General features: G+C 33.7%; 1 protein-coding gene across 2 annotated transcripts in view; it reads left to right on the top strand.

Annotated features, from left to right (window-relative positions):
• The window catches only part of LOC115889934 (glutamate receptor 1-like), a 68,631-nt gene extending 53,847 nt beyond the window's left edge, over positions 1–14,784 (top strand). Inside the window, exon 18 of one of the 2 annotated variants that reach the window (XM_030910039.1) lies at positions 14,297–14,784. In XM_030910039.1, the coding sequence (XP_030765899.1) occupies positions 14,297–14,374 (78 nt within the window). In that variant the 3' untranslated portion in view covers positions 14,375–14,784. The remainder of the gene's footprint in view (positions 1–14,296) is intronic. The other variant, XM_030910038.1, reaches the window with a different exon arrangement.
• The last annotated feature ends 6,611 nt before the right edge of the window (positions 14,785–21,395 follow it).

Genomic DNA, 21,395 nt, shown 5'->3' with positions numbered 1-21,395 from the left:
ACCAATTATCTTATTTTGATTAAAAAAATACGTAATTGTTATTATGTCCAAGGGATATTGTAACACTAGTAAATTTTGTAGGCCTGCTTTGGAAAAAAATTCTCCAATTTTTTGTTCTCAAAAACTATGCAGTGTTGCCTTTTGCAAGAGACAAAAATTTTGTAAAAACTAGGAGGACCATTTTACAAAAAAGTACTAAGTAATTCTATTAAAATTTATGCAGGGGTAGGAGTAGTTCTTATCCTTCCCGTACTTTTTCTTGATTTTCGTGAAAGTCAAATGTTAAAGCGCTTAGCAGAACATAGACACCCAAAGTCTTATTCAAATCAGAATAACGCTTTTTAAAATATCTTAAAAAATGTGTTTATTTTTTTAAAGTTTGATGCCTTCTAACGGACATACGAAGCACTTTTATATAGAGGTAAATTGTATCCAATGAACTAATTTTGATTACAAAAATACGCAGTAGTTCTATGTCTACGAAACATTGCGACATCCTGTATAAATATAAAAATAGTATTTACTCCCTTCTTAGTGTGCGAACACAGTGCAAGCAGGTTTCCCGCTTTTCGGTAGTCGGCGCCAATCTGGGTACCTATTCTTGATATCGTTCGCAACTTTGCGTATACGCATCACGTGTATTGTTATAAACAGGGTATCTCAGAAATAAGTGCAAGTATTTTAAAGGGTGGTAGATCTCGATAAAAGAAACATATTTTCTCTTTATTGTTTTTCAATTAAGTCCAAAATAACGGAGTTATTTTACTTTGAAAATTTCCAAAAAAAAATGATTTTTTGCTAAAATTTTGAGAACCTTCTTCTTCATGTGCCTTCTCCTCATCGGAGCTTGGCGACCATCAATTGGAATTCCTCCCTGTCTTGAGCCAAACGGATAATTGCACTGGCCTCTCCTATATTAAACCACTGGCGCTGTTTAAGAACCACTGGATCTTTTCTGAATTTTCTTTCTTGTAAATTTAATCTACTACCTGCCATATTATTAAGAAATTATGTTTTTTAAATAAAAACTAAAAAAAAATCCATAAATGTTTTCAAAAAATTCCGATTTTTAAAAAAAAATTATTTAGAAAAAAACTCATAGGCGTGTTTCTGGGGTTGAAATATACTACCAGTTAAGTTAAAATACTTGCACGTATTTCTGGGACACCCTGTATATGGGTACATAGTAGCGCCACGCCGCGCCGCCTCGCGCTTATAACCTTGAAAAATTAAAGCGTGTTATCAAATCGGCTAGTTCACACTGAAGGTAGGCGCCGTCAACCGGCGTTCATCGGCGTTCTCGCTTTTACCGGAACGAAAATTTATTTATTTCTGCTTTTGCAGGCGCCGACGGCGCACAGAGGGTATTAAGAACTAAAAGTTGGCCAAAATTATGTTTTATGATTTTTTTGCTTTTTTGCTAGTAATATTAATTATTAGAGGAGAGGGTGCTAATATGGAACCCCATTTTGTTTTTCCTACACAATATTTTTTCCTCTACTCTGAAACCCTTTCCACCGATCAAATAGGGCCATTCTGTGCAAAACCAAGCAATTGGATGAGGATGCTAGAACAAGAAAGTAATTTGTATATTATAGACGATATTTGAGCGAGGATGGGTGTTATAGGGTAAATACTATTTCCTTTAAGAATCTATTTAAATCAATGTTTTTTTTGGCAGTGGCAAATATTGGCAAGATTTTTGTACATATTCCAAAGCTGGAGACTTTAAGCATTGAACGGATACTAATTTCCATGCGGAATATTGCCGAATAGTCTTACACCTTATAAAAATACCTCTGATTTTAAATATAAAACATTATAAAGAAATAGAATAGAAGGGAACGTTTCAAAATAAAAATATGGCATAAAACAAGACTTGCCAGCTGGCTCTGTATCCATGATGACAGTTATTATAAACAATTTGCAAAAAAGCACTACAAACATTTCCACTATTTTATAATCTTAGAAATATTCAGAATACACTCAAGAATAATTCATACTTATAATTGAAATATATTATTTATTTGATAGTCAACTAACAACTTAAAAAAACTAATAAACGCGCTTACATTTAGTATTTATAGATTTGTATTCAGTTAAGATAAAAAATGAAAATAAAAAAATATCACTTTTGGCCAGGTTTATAGACCAACTACCCCTATGTGCATATGAATATGGTTACGTTAGGTTAGATTAGTTAATCAGGTAAATTTCCTCTTAATTAACTACTTCCGAACCCTGCTCGCATCTCCAAAAAAGCCATATAACAATACATGGCATATACGCAAAGTTACGCATCACGTGTATTGTTATATGGCTTTTTCGGAGATGTGAGCGATATTTGAATATGCGAGCGGTCAAGAATAGGTCCCCAGAGACGGCGCTGGTTGCCGGAAAGCAGAAACCTGCCTCCACTATGTTCGTATCCTTAGTTTTTGTTTTCATTCAATGCTTAAGCCGGAAACCTTATTCAACCTTTCGGGCCTAACTACAGCAGCCGCCGGGCCAGGATAAAAATACGGGGATAATAGCCTCCGGATTATTAGCCCCGCTCGCGGCCAAATATCAAAGCGTCGCCCTCGGCATTCTCATCCCTCTGTCCGGCAATAAAACGTCGTCCGCTCGCTTGCTGCGATGTTTGACCTTTTGCCAAATTACCGACTGCCGAATGTTCACTCTTTGATAAGAGAGCCGCCGGCAATCGATAGCGCATACGCGGATCACACGAAAAAAAAACAAACGTTGAAGTCGATATAAACGGGAAAAGGTTTTTTATTTTATAAATTCGACTGTCTTTGAACCCGTCGGTCGTTATATTAAAAGCGAGGGAGAGTTTAAAGTTCAAAGTTTATTTTGTTCTCTTCTCCTTGTAGCATTTTTTATTTCCTTTAATAAAATTGAATTTAAAAATCTATTTTTATTTAAATTTCTTAGTATTGGCGCCATCTACTTGCTAGATGCCAAAGATATCAAACTTCATTTATAACAGTTCACTTGTCTTGTTTATTAGCGCCATCTATTCGCTATATGCCAAACTTCCTTAATTGCATTTCCCTTGTCCCGATATTTAATTTTTATTAGCGCATCTATTCGCTAGATGTCAAACTTCATTTATGACAGTTGGGTTTTCGTTTCTGAAACTGAGAAGAAGGTCTTTTTTCTGGGAATTTGGATCTGAAGAAGACGCGTGTTTCGGCGTCCGACAAATTTTCCAGTGAAAAGCACTGAATCCACTTTTCGATTTCGATTGCATGGGTATCCGATTTGGAGATTTGAAAACCTTGTAAAGTATGCAATCCAGAGTATAGATCGTATTTGTTTGGTTTCTTCTTGGAATGACCACCTTATTTCCGTTTGTTATTTCGTTTATTTGAGTATTTAATTACTGGTTTGGATCGGCATATGGTTTGAATATATTTATGCAAAGCTGATTTTCAGACCAGAAAAACTACCACATGGTACTCAGTAATTACCACATGGTACTCAGTAACTACCACATGGTATGCAGTAATTATTGTATGTTTCACCCATTTCATTTTGTATGGACCTATGCAGACCTTAAGACAATGTTCCTGACATTACAATCGTTCTTTTGGCTGATATCGAAGACTTCTCCTGCCATAGTCATCTGTATCCACTTCTCTTAGTCTGGAGAATACCTACCTACCTGTTTACATCATAAGAAACTATATACAGATAAGTCTCTTAAGTTTGATACACAAGGTACGCTTTTATTTTATAATTTTTGAGACAACAGATTTAATAACCTGGTAAATTATCACTATTTATCCCACATATTGTAGTCAAAATTATTTTTATTTAACGTTATAAGTTATAATTTGATTCGTACAGTACACTCTTGCTTAGCTATGATATTTTATATGAAAATTATTAACACGTATTCATTTTAAAGGTTTTTGTACACGACATGTTTCGAAACATCATCGTATTGAGACATACATAAATTTCACCTGTTTTTATCAAGTAGCTTACTTAGTTCAAAGAATACAGTTACTAAATTCGAATCTATTTAAAATAACTTGCTGTTTTATTGGGATCACTGTGACTAATTGATGATACTTGTGTTCGTTTTCAATAAATGTTTAATGTAGGATAGTTATTTCTGACTTTTATTCCTGATAAACATAATAGACCCTTAATGCTGTTGATTACTTTATTTTAGCTATGTTGTGATATCATATTTTTCTTTTTGGTTTCTTACTTTACCACTCTCATAAACAAAGTAAGTGGCGCCCTTTTCACTGTCTTTGACCATACCTATTTGAATTCTTAACATCAATATTAAAATCTCTGCAGCCTACATATTATCATTTTTTTTATTTTTTTAACAACATTAGAAAGTCACTGTGAGTCAGAAGCCTTACCTACGAACCCAGCTTTCCTCTAACCCTGAGCAACGGATTCTTTTTTCATTCTATTAGGGTAACGACAGAAAAGTCGTCACATCCTTTTAAAATAACTTTTCAGTTATTTTTTATACAAGACGATAAAATGGTATTTTATCGTCGACCAAAAAGATTAATCCACGAGCGAGTGAATTAATTTCTGGAGATAATTGATAATGCAATTTTATCGTCGTGTATAAAACAATATTTTTTTTCCATAGCGAGTTACGTTTTAAAAAATATTCAGAAATTATTATTTCAAGGAATTTATTACGAGTAGAAAAAATATTGTGCTGGGTTGGCATTGGTTTCTATGTAATTTGACAAATAAATAAAGCTGTTCCTTTACTTGTCAGTTTTGAGTCAATATTTCTTAATTCTCTTTCGAGTCGATTGCTGATTGAATTGGAGTCAGAAATGGCTCAAAACGAAATAAGTAAATTACCAACAGATATCCAAAATACTTCCATTTAAATCCCGAATAACTTATCGAAAAGGAATACAAAAAAATTTCAAAAATGGAAGCAATTAAAAAACGTGCGAGAAGAAATAAAGTTCACAAAAGTAAGCAATTTATATTGATAATTATGACGAACTTGCTGAAAAAATATAGACATATATTAATCGGTTTAAAACGTTCTACGTCTTCCGATGCATGTCTGTCTCTCCAAACACCGTCTCCGAGAGATCTTTCCTCTATAAACGTGTCAATCCCTTCCTGCCAACTTCTTCTCGGTCTACTCGGTTTTCTACTTCCTGCAGGTTTCCAGTTTATAGTTTGCTTTGGGATTCTTATTTCTGCCATTCTTTGGACATGCCCGTACCATATGAGTTGACTGTTCTTTATCTCGTCCACTATTGTATGTTTAACTTCCATAATCTCTCTTATGCGTTCATTAGTTATTCGTTCGAGTCTTGATTTGCCTGCTGATCTTCTCCAAAAATCCATCTCTGTAGCTTCTTAATTAGCCATACTTCACAGCTGTACGTGGTTATACTAAAAAATATAGACAACAATTCTTATTTAATATATTTTTTGACAAGCGGAATTTCCCTTGGCATTATCTATTTTCCACCGTCTCTAGATTTCCTTTTCTGCTGAAATTGCCGCTAATTATCCGGTCAAGAGCAAAGGAGGGCGTTTTTCTTCTTCGCTTTGACGTTTTTCGCTCGTCTTGTGTGACGGAGTCCCACTGGAGTCCCGGATTAGGTGGGTGGTGTTGGCGTCGGAGAAGATCCATCGATTGACCGTAATGACCTGCTTTTTTTCGGGATTTTGCCTTGCCTCTTGGTCGTCGCCTGGGGACTGGTTTTAATAACGAGGCAGGAAAAGGCCGTATTAGCGAATAGAAAGAGTAATAATGATATTATTTATTAACAAAAATAATGATAATACATATTATAACAGAACAATCAAGTTAGCATGGAGTGAAGAAAACTCCATACTATTAGTTATACAAACCTAGAATGCCACTTCATCTAAAGGAGAAAATATTCGATCACTACCAGTCATGACCTATGCATAAGAAATCTACAAACTTTAAACCGACATCACAAGGAAACTGCAAGTCACACAACGCTCGATGCAACGAAATATGCTGGGAATGACAAAGAACGATCGTAAAAAATAGAGTGGATATTACAAAAGACCCAGGTAATCAATGTCATTCACAGAAACAAGTCTCTTAAGTATCGTTGAAGATTATTTACTTACTTTAGGTCGAAACAGGGAGAATTCTTGAAAGATTACAGAAGAATATTATTGCTGGACCATCAGACTATTTGACACCTAGGTTGGAACCTGGCAAGAACTTTGTAGTCAGAATTCCAACCAGAATTCAATTATTTATTGACGGCTCCAAGATGGATTCAGGTGTACGTTCGGGGGTGTTCTCGAAGGGTCTTGACATCGCAAGGTCTTACGGGCTTCCGCATAGATCAAGTGTTTTCCAGGCAGAGATACTTGCCATTTGGAAGGCCTGCGAATGATTGAGCAAAGAGTCACCTTGTGGGCGGAAAACTGCAATGATCACTGACAACCAAGCAGCCATGTCGGTGCTGAACTCATCTACCATATCTTCCAAAATAGTAAAAAGGTATAAGTTATCCTACATGGCAAGTAGGTATGATATAACCTTTCTTTGGGTGCCAGGCCACAAGAACATCGAAGAGAACGAACGCGCTGATGAACTTGCAAGGTGAGGATCGTGCCTTGAGCTAGATGCATTAGAAGAAGTTTTTATTCCCCTCAATTCCATAAAAAATTACATTTATCACCATTTTCTGTCTATGGTGAACAGTAGATGGAAAACTTTAAGCACCTGCAGGATACCCAAATAAATACGACCTTAAGAAATCTGGAGAGCTCATAACTCATAACTAAGTCGAGTAAGGATATCGCCAGGCTTACGGCAGTATATACAGGAAACTGGCCGATTGGTGAACATGCGGCTAGAATGGGCATTCCATTTAACGAAGTTTGCCGAAGCTGCAAGGACCCGTAGGAAGGACAAACGGTTTTGTATTTCATGTGCCGCTGTCTGGCATTGTATAGGACCTGGAACTGTTTCCTCGGTGGTTACAACTTTTAAACCTTGAAGATGTTGCCGGGAAGAGCATAACGGAAGTCACCCACTACCTTAAGAGCCTATTACGCTGTACTGTTCGGGTCGCTCCCAGGGGTCGGGTACAGCGGGTGTGTGGCCGAAAGAAATATATATTATATTTCAGAAATCTGCCTTAGGCTTAGCCCGATCCTGTCGTGTTAAGCCACACTCAAAATTCCAAACACACGTGTTTTGATTAAGGCTTGATTAAGGTTTGCAGAGCTTCAGAATTTGCCATAAAATAGCGAGCAATTTGTTAGAAAACCATTATAAATTATATATCACTGTAATCACAAAACTTCAATCTATTTCCGTATTGTAACGGAATTTTAAATTATGTCTTTATTTTAGAGAAAATTTGGTCCAAACATAAGGAATATTTTATTGCTGTTTGACTATCAAAATCTTAAAAATAAAGAAGTTGTCTAAAAATGTGCTACAATACTGATATAGTATAATCTTTTATCTTTAATTTCCTTCTTCATTTGTGTAAAAATACCTAGCCAGTTTTACATAAAACGTTAAATTCCGAACGCTTGTTTTGCTACTTTTTCAGACTAGTGAAATTGACTCAATTTCACGAATGATTACTTCTTAATTCATCAATTTTTTTTAAATAAATATATTTGTTACAAGATATGGGACTAAAACAACTAAAATGACAGCGATCTTCATTTCATAGCCATCGTTGACGCCGTTTTTATTCGATCATACGGTATTAACTATTTCTACTTAATAATTTAATAATTCTGATAAAAAAACACGCTTGATTATTTATTTTAGAAATCATACGGGCTATAATCGTTAATATGACTATATTAACAATACTTAAATCAAAATTTATTTGAAGGAATGCTACTGTATTACAATAAATTGTAAAACAAGTATGTAATAATAACTCGGAAATAATTATTAAAAACTGCTCATCGCGTTATAGATGTCGGCATCTTGTCTCTATTATTAGCTTCTTTTATTAGCCGTTTAGCTATAGTTTTGTAACAGCCTTTTTTTCTAGCGCCTAACAGTCGGTCTTTTTGTTCTCGGGCGCCACCCCCAAAGTTTAAAGTGTTTGAGAGACCACCTCGGCCAATACGGGTAGCTTTTCTACAGTGGAGAATCCAGGGAAATGGGGTAAAAGCCAGTTAAAGTCGAATATATTTCATAACGAGGTTTATTTAAATAAATTACAATGGTCTAAGACACTCGAAGAAGTTTCTGAGGGCTTATGATCAAGAAAAATCACAGATCTTCCTGGGTCTGAGTAAGAATAATCTTCGGATTGTCACGGGGTTTTTAACAGGACACTGTCTCCTCAATGAACACCTCAGTAGATTGAAACTAAGAAGAAACGGCGAATGCAGATTCTGTGGGAAAGATGGGGAGACACCAGTACACCTCATCACTGAGTGCGCCGAGACGACAACCATTCGTGCCATGAATTTTGGTACGACTGATATTGGAGATGGAGAACTACCCTCTATAAAACCGTCCCAGATACTGGCTTTTGTCAAAGCCCTGGGACTGTATGATGAGTTATGATTCAAGAAAGGGGGACACAATGGATCTGTAAGGTCGAAGTGATTAACCCCCCTCCCACTCATTCTAAAAAAAAATTCTACTACAACAATTTAACAACAAGGAACAGGAAGTAAGAAATAAAACGTCCTGTATATAACAGTATCAGAAAATTTTTCTCCAGCCCGTGTTCGAGTTGTGTAATTGAAACTGACAAAAAGTCGAACGAGCTAAACGGTGGCGGCAAAAATATCATCTTTACGGATTTTTTTCCCTTCGGTTGTGTGGGTGTAGGACGAAGTTTTCTGGGTCGCTGTCGAAATATAGAATCGCCCGAGCGACTAAAAGTTTCAATCTCGGAGAAACTTTCGTTCCGTGAAATATGATAGAGCCCGTCGCAGTCTCGTCTCTCGTCTCTAATTTTACCGAAAAACGTTACTGGGAATCGTTGGTTAATAATTGATTGAAGGCGAGAAGTGGAATGGACATATCTAACTTTTATCTTTGATTTGAAGAGAACAGATAGTTCGGTTTATTTTAGGACTGTGTATATTGTTGGTTTGTTTTTGATTTGGAGTGTTTTTCGAGTACGAAATAACTCGGTCTGTTTGTTCAATTGTAGATTTTTTTCTTTATGTGGATTTTAATGACACCATACCGTGATTATGAAATATTTGTTTTTTTAAATTATCAGAGTTATTTAATACTTTACTATCAGAATATAAACGAAAATAAAATAAAAAAGTCTTTGACCTGACCCGGATTCGAACTCTGAATCATCGGTTCGTGGTCGGAAACTCTACGCACTGCGCTATGGAGACATGTTCGATTTATATTCAATACTAGAATTTATAGGACTAAATTAATAAAAAATATAGGATCTTCTTCTGATGCGCAGTAGTGAACGCAACGGGTATCGGCAGCCAGACGGGCCGCATGCTGTTCCAGAGAGCATAGTAAAAGATTTATCAAAGAGCCAGACGTCTTAGACTAATACTAAAGTGTCAAAACGAATCAAAATATGACAAAATAAACAAATAAATGTGGCAACTTGACATTTTTTACTGCAGAGCTACCACCTGAATCGCCATTGAGAAATCTAAATTCCAGTTAGTCGGTCCATCGCACAGTGCTTCGAACATATGGCTCTAGAGGACAAAAATGCAAAACTTCTCTTTTATTGTAGGCAATTTATTCAAACTAGGTTTATTTGACACAAATGATGAGTACTCTCATTGTACTAAATGATGATGTTCTTAGTCCCACGTTTATGAAAAAAAATCTTATAAGCGGTCAACGGAGGGCGTTTTATAGGCCTATAGCAGTGTAAACCTGCTTTTTTAATCGATTGAAGACCGTCTGAGGGATAATACGTACATTGCTGGCAGCCAAAAGGTCCTGGCTAAGCAACGTGTAGTTTCTTGCAGGATTCTTCCTAACTCCTCTCATTAAGCGTCGGTCCTCCTTAGCATTTGTCGGCCTTGGTCTAACCTCCTTATGCCTCTCCATGACAGATCCAGTCTCATTAAATCGGTTTTTAAATCTAGATATTACATTTTAGGTGACTTTAAATCGATCAGCCATATCGATCCGTCGCGCACCGCCAAGAAGCAACCCATTGCACAGTGCTTCGAACATATGGCTCTAGAGGACAAAAATACAAAACTTCTCTTTTATTGTAGGCAATATATTCAAACTAGGTTTATTTGACACAAATGATGAGTACCCTCGTTGTACTAAATGATGATGTTCATTGGAGCTGTGTTCCATCTAAGGAAATAATAATTTATAGTATGAAAGCGGTGTAAGTATTAAATAAATGCCTGTGATAAAAAAGAATTGGAATAACATTAGAATATGATTCCTACAATATAAACCTAATATAAGATAAAAATGTTTTTCTTTAATGAAAAAGAAACATTAATGCTATATTTAATTTAAAAAAAAACTTAAGATACTAAAATTTACTTTAGGACAACAAAATGCATAGATCGTAACTACTCTGATTCAGAAGAATCATTGCTGACAGAACCTTCCAAATTTATAGTATCCAAATCACAGGTAGATGAAATATCCTCACATATAAGATATTTCTGTACATCATTTTCTAATATGTTACTTTTTCGCGTTGTTACTGTTCTTTTTGTTCGTATGAGGGGTTCGGATGTTAATAGTTACCTCTTTAATAGACCATATCCATATATTATTTTTTCGTTTTCTTGGGTATGAGGTTTTATAATAAATTGAAAGATGGGGAAACATTTTTTATGCCACATTTCGCTCCAACATAGTGGGCTCAGGCACAAGTGGTTATCAAATTGGAATGGAAGGTTCATCAATATCTAATAAAGAACACATTTTTTGAAATATAAATAATTTTGAGTTCTTGTCCTTATGATTAAGCCAAATATTAACCAGATCGGCATTGCTTATCAATTTTACTCCATCTGAAAAGTATTAAAAAATAAAGTTCGTCGCAAGCGGACGCAGGTGAACTATACAAAAATTAAAAGTGTATGAATATGGCAACAAAAATATTCAATAAACACGATATGTTTTGATATGTTTTTTTTTTATGACTTTTTGAAGTTTGAAAACGTAACATTTTTATACCCATTTAAGAATCATCTTAAAAAATAAATAAAAACTAAACAATAACGAACTTGTTTAGGAATAAATTTAAAGTACATACCTTGTTTAACAATATCCATAGTGGCTTTCAATTAAGTACGTACCGTTTAACTCCATATACAGAACTAATATGAATGTTATTCTTTTCACTGATATAAGATAATGATCGCAAAATTTATTTTTAGTGAAAATATTTGCTAACAACAAACGCTGTTTATGAAAAATAATATTACAGGATGGTTGAACATTGCTACAAGTATAAAATTACATATTCAGATATTAGTAAATTTTAACTTTTTTTCGATTTTTGTCCATGGGACGAAGCACTGTGCGTCGGTAACAATGAATTTAATAACAGCACTCTCGATGACGTAACTAAAAATTTATTTGGTATCTCTTATAGAATTCTAGGTATCTCTAAATTAATTATACATTCGAAGCAATAAACCGTTTTATATGTTTTAAAAACGCCCTTTTTCAATATATATTTTCGTTCGAATTATTTTAGGACGTGACAAACTACAGGCAGCAATAAACAACGTTTTATTATTTATAATAAAAATAATAATAAATAAAATAATACCGAACTATATCCAGAGATATGCGTCTAAAATCGATAGGCCATAAAACTGATGGAACAAAATTGGCCAGCGGACAAATTAACACTTTATGGCCTTTATAGAACGCAGCGGGTTATACAAACCAGAACAATAAATCCAATGGAATATAAGATATTTCCAGTAACTCTATATGTTTACTTTAGTGTTGTTCTTAGTAGTTAGTTCTCGAAAAATACAGTTTATTTATTTATTCGTGTCCAACTCAGTATATGAAAAAAAATCAAGAAATACAAAAATATATAAAAACAAATGCGAAATACTTTAGGGGCTGATTCCTTGTTCAAAATAAAGGGTAGTTTGCTTTATAAACGTTGGGTCAAAAGTCAACCATTAGGGAGATATCGCGGTACAAAGATGGCGAAAAAATAATGTTTTTATTTTTTATCTTGAATACAAAAAGAGATAGACTAATGAAATTATATGGAAGCATTACTGTTATGTAAACACACTTTCTGATAATTTTTTCATTTTTTTAAAATGAGTGGAAGGGGTTGAAATAAACTACCCCTATCATTCTTGTTAACGAAATTTAAAGAAAAATCTTATCAAACACATGCAAATGCTTTAATTTAGATAGTTTAGTTTGTTTAAAAACTTTTTTATCTCTTGTATTTTTTTGATAAAACTCACCGATTTGAAATTAAAAAATAAAATGTAAAGCATTACATGTCAGGACAAAAAACATTTTTAGATTAAGAATCTAGTGATAATAACGATAATAATAATCATCTAGATAATAGCGTATTGCAGTAGAGTTATGTCAAATAAAATAATATTAAGAACATCCTAAAAAGTAACAGCGGCCGACTAGATTTTTTCCTAAAAAAATTACAGCAGCCCACTAGATTCTTTATCAGAAAATGTTTTTGGCCCTGACATGTAATGCTTTACATTTTATTTTTTAATTTCAAATCGGTGAGTTTTATCAAAAAAATACAAGAGATAAAAAAGTTTTTAAACAAACTAAACTATCCAAATTAATTTTTTTGCATGTGTTTGATAAGATTTTTCTTTAAATCTCGTTAACAAGAATGATAGGGGTAGTTTATTTCAACCCCTTCCACTCATTTTAAAAAAGTGAAAAAATTACCAGAAAGTGTGTTTTCATAACAGTAACGCTTCCATAAAATTTTATTAGTCTATCTCTTTTCGTTTTCAAGATAAAAAATAAAAACATTATTTTTCCGCCATCTTTGTACCGCGATATCTCCCTAATGGTTGACTTTTAACCCAACGTTTATGAAGCAAACTACCCTTTATTTTGAACAAGGAACGCCCCCTGAAGTTTTTCGCATTTGTTTTGAAACACCCTGTATATAAAATATACAAAACGGCTAAATTAATAAAAAAGGTACATCATACATTTAAAAAAAAACATAGTCAAACAATCAACATAAATAGGAACAAAACTTAGACAAATTAGACAAACTACAAAAAATATATATGCACACATCGGTTATATACAGGATATCCAGTACTTGGCACACCCCAGAGCGTTGGTATTTTCCTCCCCTAGATCACTCTGACTGAATATGTTTGGGAGATTTGGGCATACGAGAAGATGCCTCATATTTTGTTCCTCTCCGCATTCACAGGATACAGGTCCGTCAAGGTAGCCCCACTAGTTCATGTTTGTCTTGCATCTGCCAACCTGAGTACGCAAACGGTCCAGACTCCTCCACACCGGCCATGCCTGTTCCGCACCAGGTGGTAGGCTCTCTTTTGGCCTTAGAGCAAAATCGTTTGGAGTTGTTGAAGTTGCTGACCACAACTCTGGTCTCTTTGCCGTGCTGCTATCAAGTGGCTGGAGGCAGAAAGAAAACTTTTTCGAGATTTCAACCTGGGTCCAGCGGCGTATTGTCCGAAGGGCGGATGCCGGGTATCGGAAAGAGCTTACTGGTTCTCTTTCATGCAGGAAACTTGTCTCCTTATGTGGTGTGGAGCTATCCCGCTGAGGACTTGAAAGATTTTATGTAAAATTTTTACTTAAAAGATAATGTTTAGTGAAAGTACTTTTTTCTTTATAAACATTTATTTAATTCTGTTTTTAGTATTGGTTCTTATAGCGGCAACATAGATACATTATCTGTGAAAATTTCAGACGGTCAGACGGACAGCGAAGTCTTAGTAATAGGGTACCCGTTTTTACCCTTTACGGAATACGGAATACGGGTACGAAATCCTAAAAATGTAATCAGTCATTCTCATGTTTGATAATGTGGAAATTACCATTTAGCTTTTTTGACTACTACAAGCTAAAAATGTATATTTAACTTAAAAACAAAAAGGACAATTAAACATTCAACACAGCACAAAATGCATATTTAAAAAAAAATCAACAAATGAATTTTTTTGAAATGTTCATTAGAATGTACTTTTTTAAAAATAATTTTATATTATTTTATACAAATTAATAAATAGTTTAATAATTTATATTACATAATACAGAATATTTGTACACGTAACAAATATACTTCTTATAATTAATTCTAATTAATTACAATTCTTTTTTCAGTACTACACTCCAGCAAATCAAATTGGTCCAGCAACTGACAATGAGGTACCCCACAGCAACACCCACACCCAAGTCTAAAATCAAAAGAAGAAAACAAAAAATCAAATTAATCAACACTAATATAATCAAAAGTACAGCTCAATGCAACCGCGGAGAACTAGGAAATGTCAACAGCTGTGTTCTGAATATTTTTGTTATTTACTTAATAACACTGTTTCAAGAAGAAATGGTATCTATCTATGATAACATCATAATTAATCAAAAGTTTTTGACTTTTATAACATATCTTTAAAAAGATACTTGAATGTTTTAATATAATAAAAATATGTTTAGATGTATTATGAATAAACATGTCAAGCGCATATACAGGGCGAGTATTAAATAAAGGCAAATATTTTCAGTGCTGATAGATCTCGAGAAAATAAACATATTTTGTCTTTACCGTTTTTCAAATAAGTCCAAAATAACCGAGTTATTCAAGTTTGAAATTTAAAAAAAATATATTTTTAAAAAATTTTGAGAGCCACCGGATTTTTTTGCGGTAAACAGGCAGTTCTAAAAAGTTTTCTAAAATATACAGGAAAATTTAAAAAATGCACGATTTTCAACATATTATTTTGGAAAAAACCTTCACAGACGTGTTTCTGGTGTCGAAATATACCACCCCTCAAGATATTTGCAATTATTTAAGACTCAACCTGTATAATTCAGTCCATCTTAGAGTAATTTTTGTAAACTATTCAATACAGTGTAAAAAATGTAAACATTATTTTACATAACCAAAAATGTACAAATTTATGTTTAAACTGTCCCGATAATTTAGTATTAATATATTTATACGTACCGTTAATTTTACAGATATGAAGAGTTTTATATAATTTCATATCTTTAAACTACTTATATTAAAGAAAAGTTATATGCTAATATTAAAATAGACTAAATACTCAAATATAATATCTAAAACATTTTTGTTACTTAAAATCAAAATAAAAAATATATTATAACTGTTATAGGTTTGTAGGTAGAAATATGTGTTACTCATAATATCATTTTTATATTTTATCGTATATAGCGTTTAATGTTGTTATATTTTTGTTATTTTTCCACTATAGGATACTGGTACGATTTCGTACATTATTATGTATATCAGTAACAATAAATATATTAATTAAATCTTATTTAAACTATTCAGTCGTTTTATTTCAGTGTTATTGTTTGTATTATTTTGTTATAATTATTAAACTCTACCCTTGTAAAAAATATATACCGGGTTCGTCTGGAACGTAGCTCACCCCTATAATTTTTTTTATTTTTTCAGATAAAAAACGAAATTTGGCATGTTAGTATATTAAAATTAGGATTGATTGACGTATTCAAATGTTTTTAGACACTTTTTGTTTTACGGGAAATGGCTACAACTTTTGATTTTTAAATGGCACCCTCGGTATATTTCTACTATTTGGATAGAAAAAGACACGCTGAGTAGACTGACATATCATATGTCAACTTTTGACATTTTCGCTTTAAAAAAATCGTATTTTAAATTTCAACCTAGAGTGCTATGGCTGTGTTAGAAACAATATTTTTGAATCAAGGAGCCTTGAAAAAATAGATTTGATTGTCTAATGTTTTTCGTGTCTTGTCCTGGCCGGATAAAAGATGTCCAAATCGTATTTTTAATCATATCTCAATTTTTTCAAATGGAACGAGGGTGGCTCAATAGGATATTTGGAAAAGGATTTTTTTTAGGAATAATTTGGTACCACACACTTGGTATTTCGAGTCAAATTATCGTTATGAACCTCATGTTTCAAATAACCCATATACAAAAATGTCAAAAGTTGATATATGATATGTCACTCTATTCAGAGTGTCATTTTCTATCCAATAAGAAGAAACATAAAAAATAAGTAGAAATATACCGAGGGTGCCATTTAAAAATTAAAAGTTGTAGTCATTTTCGGTAAAACAGGAAGTGACCAAAAACAGTTGAATACCGTTAATTAATCCTAATTTATATCATATACTAAAACACCAAATCTCGTTTTTTTATCTAAAAAAATAAAAAAGTTTTAGAAGTGAGCCACTTTTAAGATGCACCCGGTATAATATATCAAAAATATCAATTTTTCTTCAGAAAATAAGTAATTGTTTTTTGATAATAGAGAAAGAAAATAAGATAAAATAAAAACTGCAAAAATAACTCTAAAAAAAATATCTTTAAATGTAGCATTATTTTAACGCAGATTTTAATGCATTATTTTAATATAATTTTTAGAAAAATTGATGGTTCCTAAATTGATTCTCTTAAGGGTATTTGGTATTTGGAAAGAACCAAAATGTACGAATTCCTATTAAAATAGAGGGCAATACCTTAGAACAGGTCTACAAGTTCAAATATTTGGGGTCCTGGATAGTTAACACCTTGTACAACGATGTGAAAATAAAAACCAGAATAGAACAACCGAGAAATGGATTTTTAAAAATGAAGAACGTTTTCCAGAACCCCAAATTGGACCTTAAGTTGAGAACTAGGCCCGTCAGGTGTTATGTTTGGTCAATCCTATTATACGGAGCAGAAGCATGGACGCTGAAAGTTCAAGAGATGAATCTACTCGATTCGTTCGAAACATGGATATATCGAAGAATGTTTAAAATTCCATGGACAGCCCATATTACAAATACCGAAGTTTGTAACAGAATAGGCAGAGAAAGAGAATTGCTCAATATAATAAAAATAAGAAAAACATCGTACTTAGGGCATATATTGAGAAATGAAAAATACCACGTCTTACAATTATTAATAGTAAAGGACAAAATTGAAGGAAAAAGAGGTCTCGGTAGGAAGAAACTTAGTTGAGGAACATCAGAAATTGGACTCACCTAACTTTTGAAGAACTCATAAGGAAAGCCAAGATTCGTGAAGATTTTGTCAATGTGATCGCCAACCTCCATGAAAGAGACGGCACGTAAAGAAGAAGATGAAGAAGAAGGGTGCTTGGCTATCGTATAAGATGACTATTTCTTGGTTCCGATAGTTCCTATCTAATATAAGTTGTACGCATCTTTCGATAGCTTAGATTCCTGTTTGAAGGATACTTGGGTAGGTGCCCGTTATGCCTATATTAATTTCCTAATATTAGTAGTAAAGAAAAGAAAAAACACACTGTCTATGATAACTTATCTCTCTGAGCTTCATTTCTTATTTAAATCTAGCAAGCTGTCCTACACGCTGTAAACATTCAGCCAACGGATCGGTTTCTGTGACCTACTTTTCTCCTTTTTTTGCTTTTTCTGCGTCTTCCAGATGAAAAACGGTCTCTTTTACGATGTGAAAAATGTCAGCCGATCGTCTGTGCCTATGCAATATCATCGCACGATTTTCTTTAACGAAGATTTCCATATAAAATTCTATATTTTATTTTAAATTGTTTCGTTAAATCTCAAAACATCTCTGATTGTCCATGTCATTGTGTTTGTTATGATTATTTTTGTTTCTGGAAGTTACACAAATTTACTGTCCGATCAAAAACATGAAATGTAAAAAATGGAGATTTACTTATTAAGCAAAAACAGGCCAATTCCATCTTTACCTACTGTATCAAGAGTTAGTAATAATTTTGAAACACATGGGTGCATGTTCCCACAAAAACACAAAAAGCCTGATGTGTTGATTAATGAAGAACAGGAGTTAAAGCAAGTGTTCATTTGTGCTACCGCGGATCAAAATCCCACGTTTTCAAGTAATCAAATTGCTGAGGTGGTTGTCCTGCCCACAATGCCCGTATTGTTCAAGAATATTTGAACAATACTTTTCCCAACCGTTTAATTAGTGGATATGGAACTATTTTGTGGCCCGCTAGATCACCAGATCTTTCTCCCAATGATTTATTTTTGTGGGGTTATGTAAAATCGAAAGTGTATGGTCATAATAAGGTTAAAAATCTGGATGAGCTTCAAGTAAAAATACGAGAGGCTTTCCAAACTATTAGCCTTAATATGTTAGCCAATGTCAGACGGGGATTTAACGACCGCCTAGGCTTCTGTCAAGCACAAGAAGATGGTCTTTTTGAACACTTGTTATAACTTTTTTTTATTTAGAGTAATATTTTTTTTTTGGATTTAGAGAATTTATTTATTTTTAGTTTTGGCTTGTAAACACACTCAAATAATAAATATTTAAGTATTTTTATTTTAAATGTTACCTTAAGTGAAGGTAAACACTTAAAATGAAAATAATAAATACTCAACACTCCTCGCGTCGTATTCCTAGTCTGTCACGACCGACCCGTCCAAGCGCAACAGCAACTGCGTACTGCCTGACCAGCCGACTAGCCGGCAGTGAATCTCGAGTACGAACGCAAAACGGGTAAACGTAAATTCGTCCGGCAACTTGCTATGTTACTAGTAGCCTGGTCTTCTCTGTATGTCTATTTAACTTTTTTGTTATGTAACGAGCACGTTGTTTACTCATTTGTTTCGTCGAACTGCTTGAATCCATTTTTGCTTTTCATCAAATCAGTGTGAGAAACTATGCAGCTATAAAATGTTTCAGGAGAGTCGAATATCCGAGAAAGTTGAGTTATTGAATGTTATTGCACCCAACAACGCTCTAATTACGCACTCCATTACGCGCTTAACATTTTTTCAGCAATTTTATGAAAAAAATTGTCACAACACAACACGACGCCTAGTTCGAATTCTTTTTCCCTTATCCTTTACTACCCCAAACTTCCAAGTGGTAACCAACTCAAGGCGGAACTCAAGAATTTGGAAGATTCCATCCGCAACCTGGAATGGAAATCTTGCAATGGTCTAAGACACTCGAAGAAGTTTCTGAGGGCTTATGATCAAGAAAAATCACAGATCTTCCTGGGTCTGAGTAAGAACAATCTTCGGATTGTCACGGGGTTTAACAGGACACTGTCTCCTCAATGAACACCTCAGTAGATTGAAACTAAGAACGAAAGAAACGGCGAATGCAGATTCTGTGGGGAAGATGGTGAAACACCAGTACACCTCATCACTGAGTGCGCCGAGACGACAACCATTCGTGCCATGAATTTTGGTACGACTGATATTGGAGATGGAGAACTACCCTCTATAAAACCGTCCCAGATACTGGCTTTTGTCAAAGCCCTGGGACTGTATGATGAGTTATGATTCAAGAAAGGGGGACACAATGGATCTGTAAGGTCGAAGTGATTAACCCTCCTCCCACTCATTCTAAATTCTAAAAACTCTACTACCCCAAACAGCGTTACATCACACAAACCTCCTCTTACCTGAGTCTAGTTTTATAGTCTGAAACAAACAGATTGCAAAATAATCGATGTAAAATAGTCTCAAAACTGCACTAGCAAAAAAATAAAATACTTAAATATTATGACAAAGCCACGATTTCAATATTATTTTAATGCGATCAACATGAACTCTAACCGGAAAGGCGTGAAATACATAGCGAAAATTTCTGATTTCTGCCGTATACAGCGCCGCGGTCGGATTTTTTTGAAATCAACTGAAATACAGCAAGCCTATAAATTCTGATAGGTAATTTATTTGATACCAATTTGTGACAAAGTTGTTGAATAGGTGCCTCAATAGACATCATCTAAAATAACTAGTTTATTTTTACATGAAATCTCTGACAACTATTTGTAGTGGAAGAACTGCTTGGCGAGACTTGTCATTTCGTTATATTTTATGTTTCTGGCGGGATAAGGTTTGTCATGTTGGTAAATATTCACAAATAAAATCTAGACCAGAGCCCGTAACCGTACATACCCTATCTACGTATCGTGAATAAGACAAACGTGTAAGAATACAATATTCATATCGTTTTTAGGGCGACCCAGAGATATAGGGGTAGCATGAACTTAAACGAATATTCAAAAACTTGTATAGAAACCAAAGACAGCTAACTAAAGGGGAGACACAATTATTTGTTTACAGTCATACATACTTTAACCTTTTTATATAAGTTAAAAATACCATACAAGATCAGAAAAAAATCGGCGTTAGCGATGGCTATAAAATGAAAATCGCTGTCATTACATTACTGTTACATTATGTGGAGAATGTCATTGATCATCATTTCCTAGCCAACTAGACGCCGTTTTTTTCGATCATATGGTAGAAAGTGTGTAAATATTAAATATTACAACTCTGTTGAGTTTCGTGTGCATTTCTGTCTTTTCGGTTAAGTGACATACTGTTTGCAATTTTATCGTCGTGTATAAAACAATATTCTTTTCCATAGCGAGTTTCGGTTTAAAAAAAAATATTCAGGAATTATTATTTCAAGGAATTTATTACGAGTAGAAAAAATATTGTGCTGGGTTGGCGTTGGTTTCTATGTAATTTGACAAATAAATAAAGCTGTCTCTTTAGTTGTCAGTTTTGAATCAATATTTTTTAATTCTCTTTCGTGTCGATTGCTGATTGAATTGGAGCCAGAAATGGCTCAAAACGAAATAAGTAAATTAACAACAGATATTCAGGCTGAGGCTACAAACGCCATATCCAAACTACTTCCATTTAAATCCCGAATAACTTATGAAAAGGAATAGAAAAATGTTTAAAAATGGAAAGAATTAAAAAACGTGCGAAAAGAAATAAAGTTTTTAACCTATCCTCGCTGTTAAAGTATTATTTAATCTACCCTTGCGGTTAGAGTGCTATTTTATCTACTATTTTTGATAGATATAATGCAATTTTAATAGTTCCTATGGAAAAAAAATGTATGTAAGAGTAGCAAATTCCAAGAAAAACAGTTTACCAGTGTTCTTAAAAATAAACAAAGTATATTCATTTATTTAACCTTTCGAGTTGTAGATTCATAGGAACTTTTTGTTTCATTTTTATCTGTAGAATCACACACCGAAGTTAGATACACTATTTTTGGACACCCTGTATATAAAATACATAAAATACAAACCAAACCAAAACGGTATTTCTACCAAAATATAAGTCGTCTTAAGACTCCATTTTATTAGTCCGAAAAAGTAGCAAAATAAGCTTTCAATATTTAATGTTTTATGTAAAACTGGTTAGATATTTTTACACAGATAAAGAAGGAAATTAAAGATAAAGGATTATT

The sequence above is a fragment of the Sitophilus oryzae genome, unplaced genomic scaffold (genome assembly GCF_002938485.1).
Source record: "Sitophilus oryzae breed Bouriz unplaced genomic scaffold, Soryzae_2.0 scaffold_857_pilon_pilon, whole genome shotgun sequence".
NCBI classification, from domain to species: domain Eukaryota; kingdom Metazoa; phylum Arthropoda; class Insecta; order Coleoptera; family Curculionidae; genus Sitophilus; species Sitophilus oryzae.
This window is presented reverse-complemented; position numbering and strand designations above follow the sequence as displayed.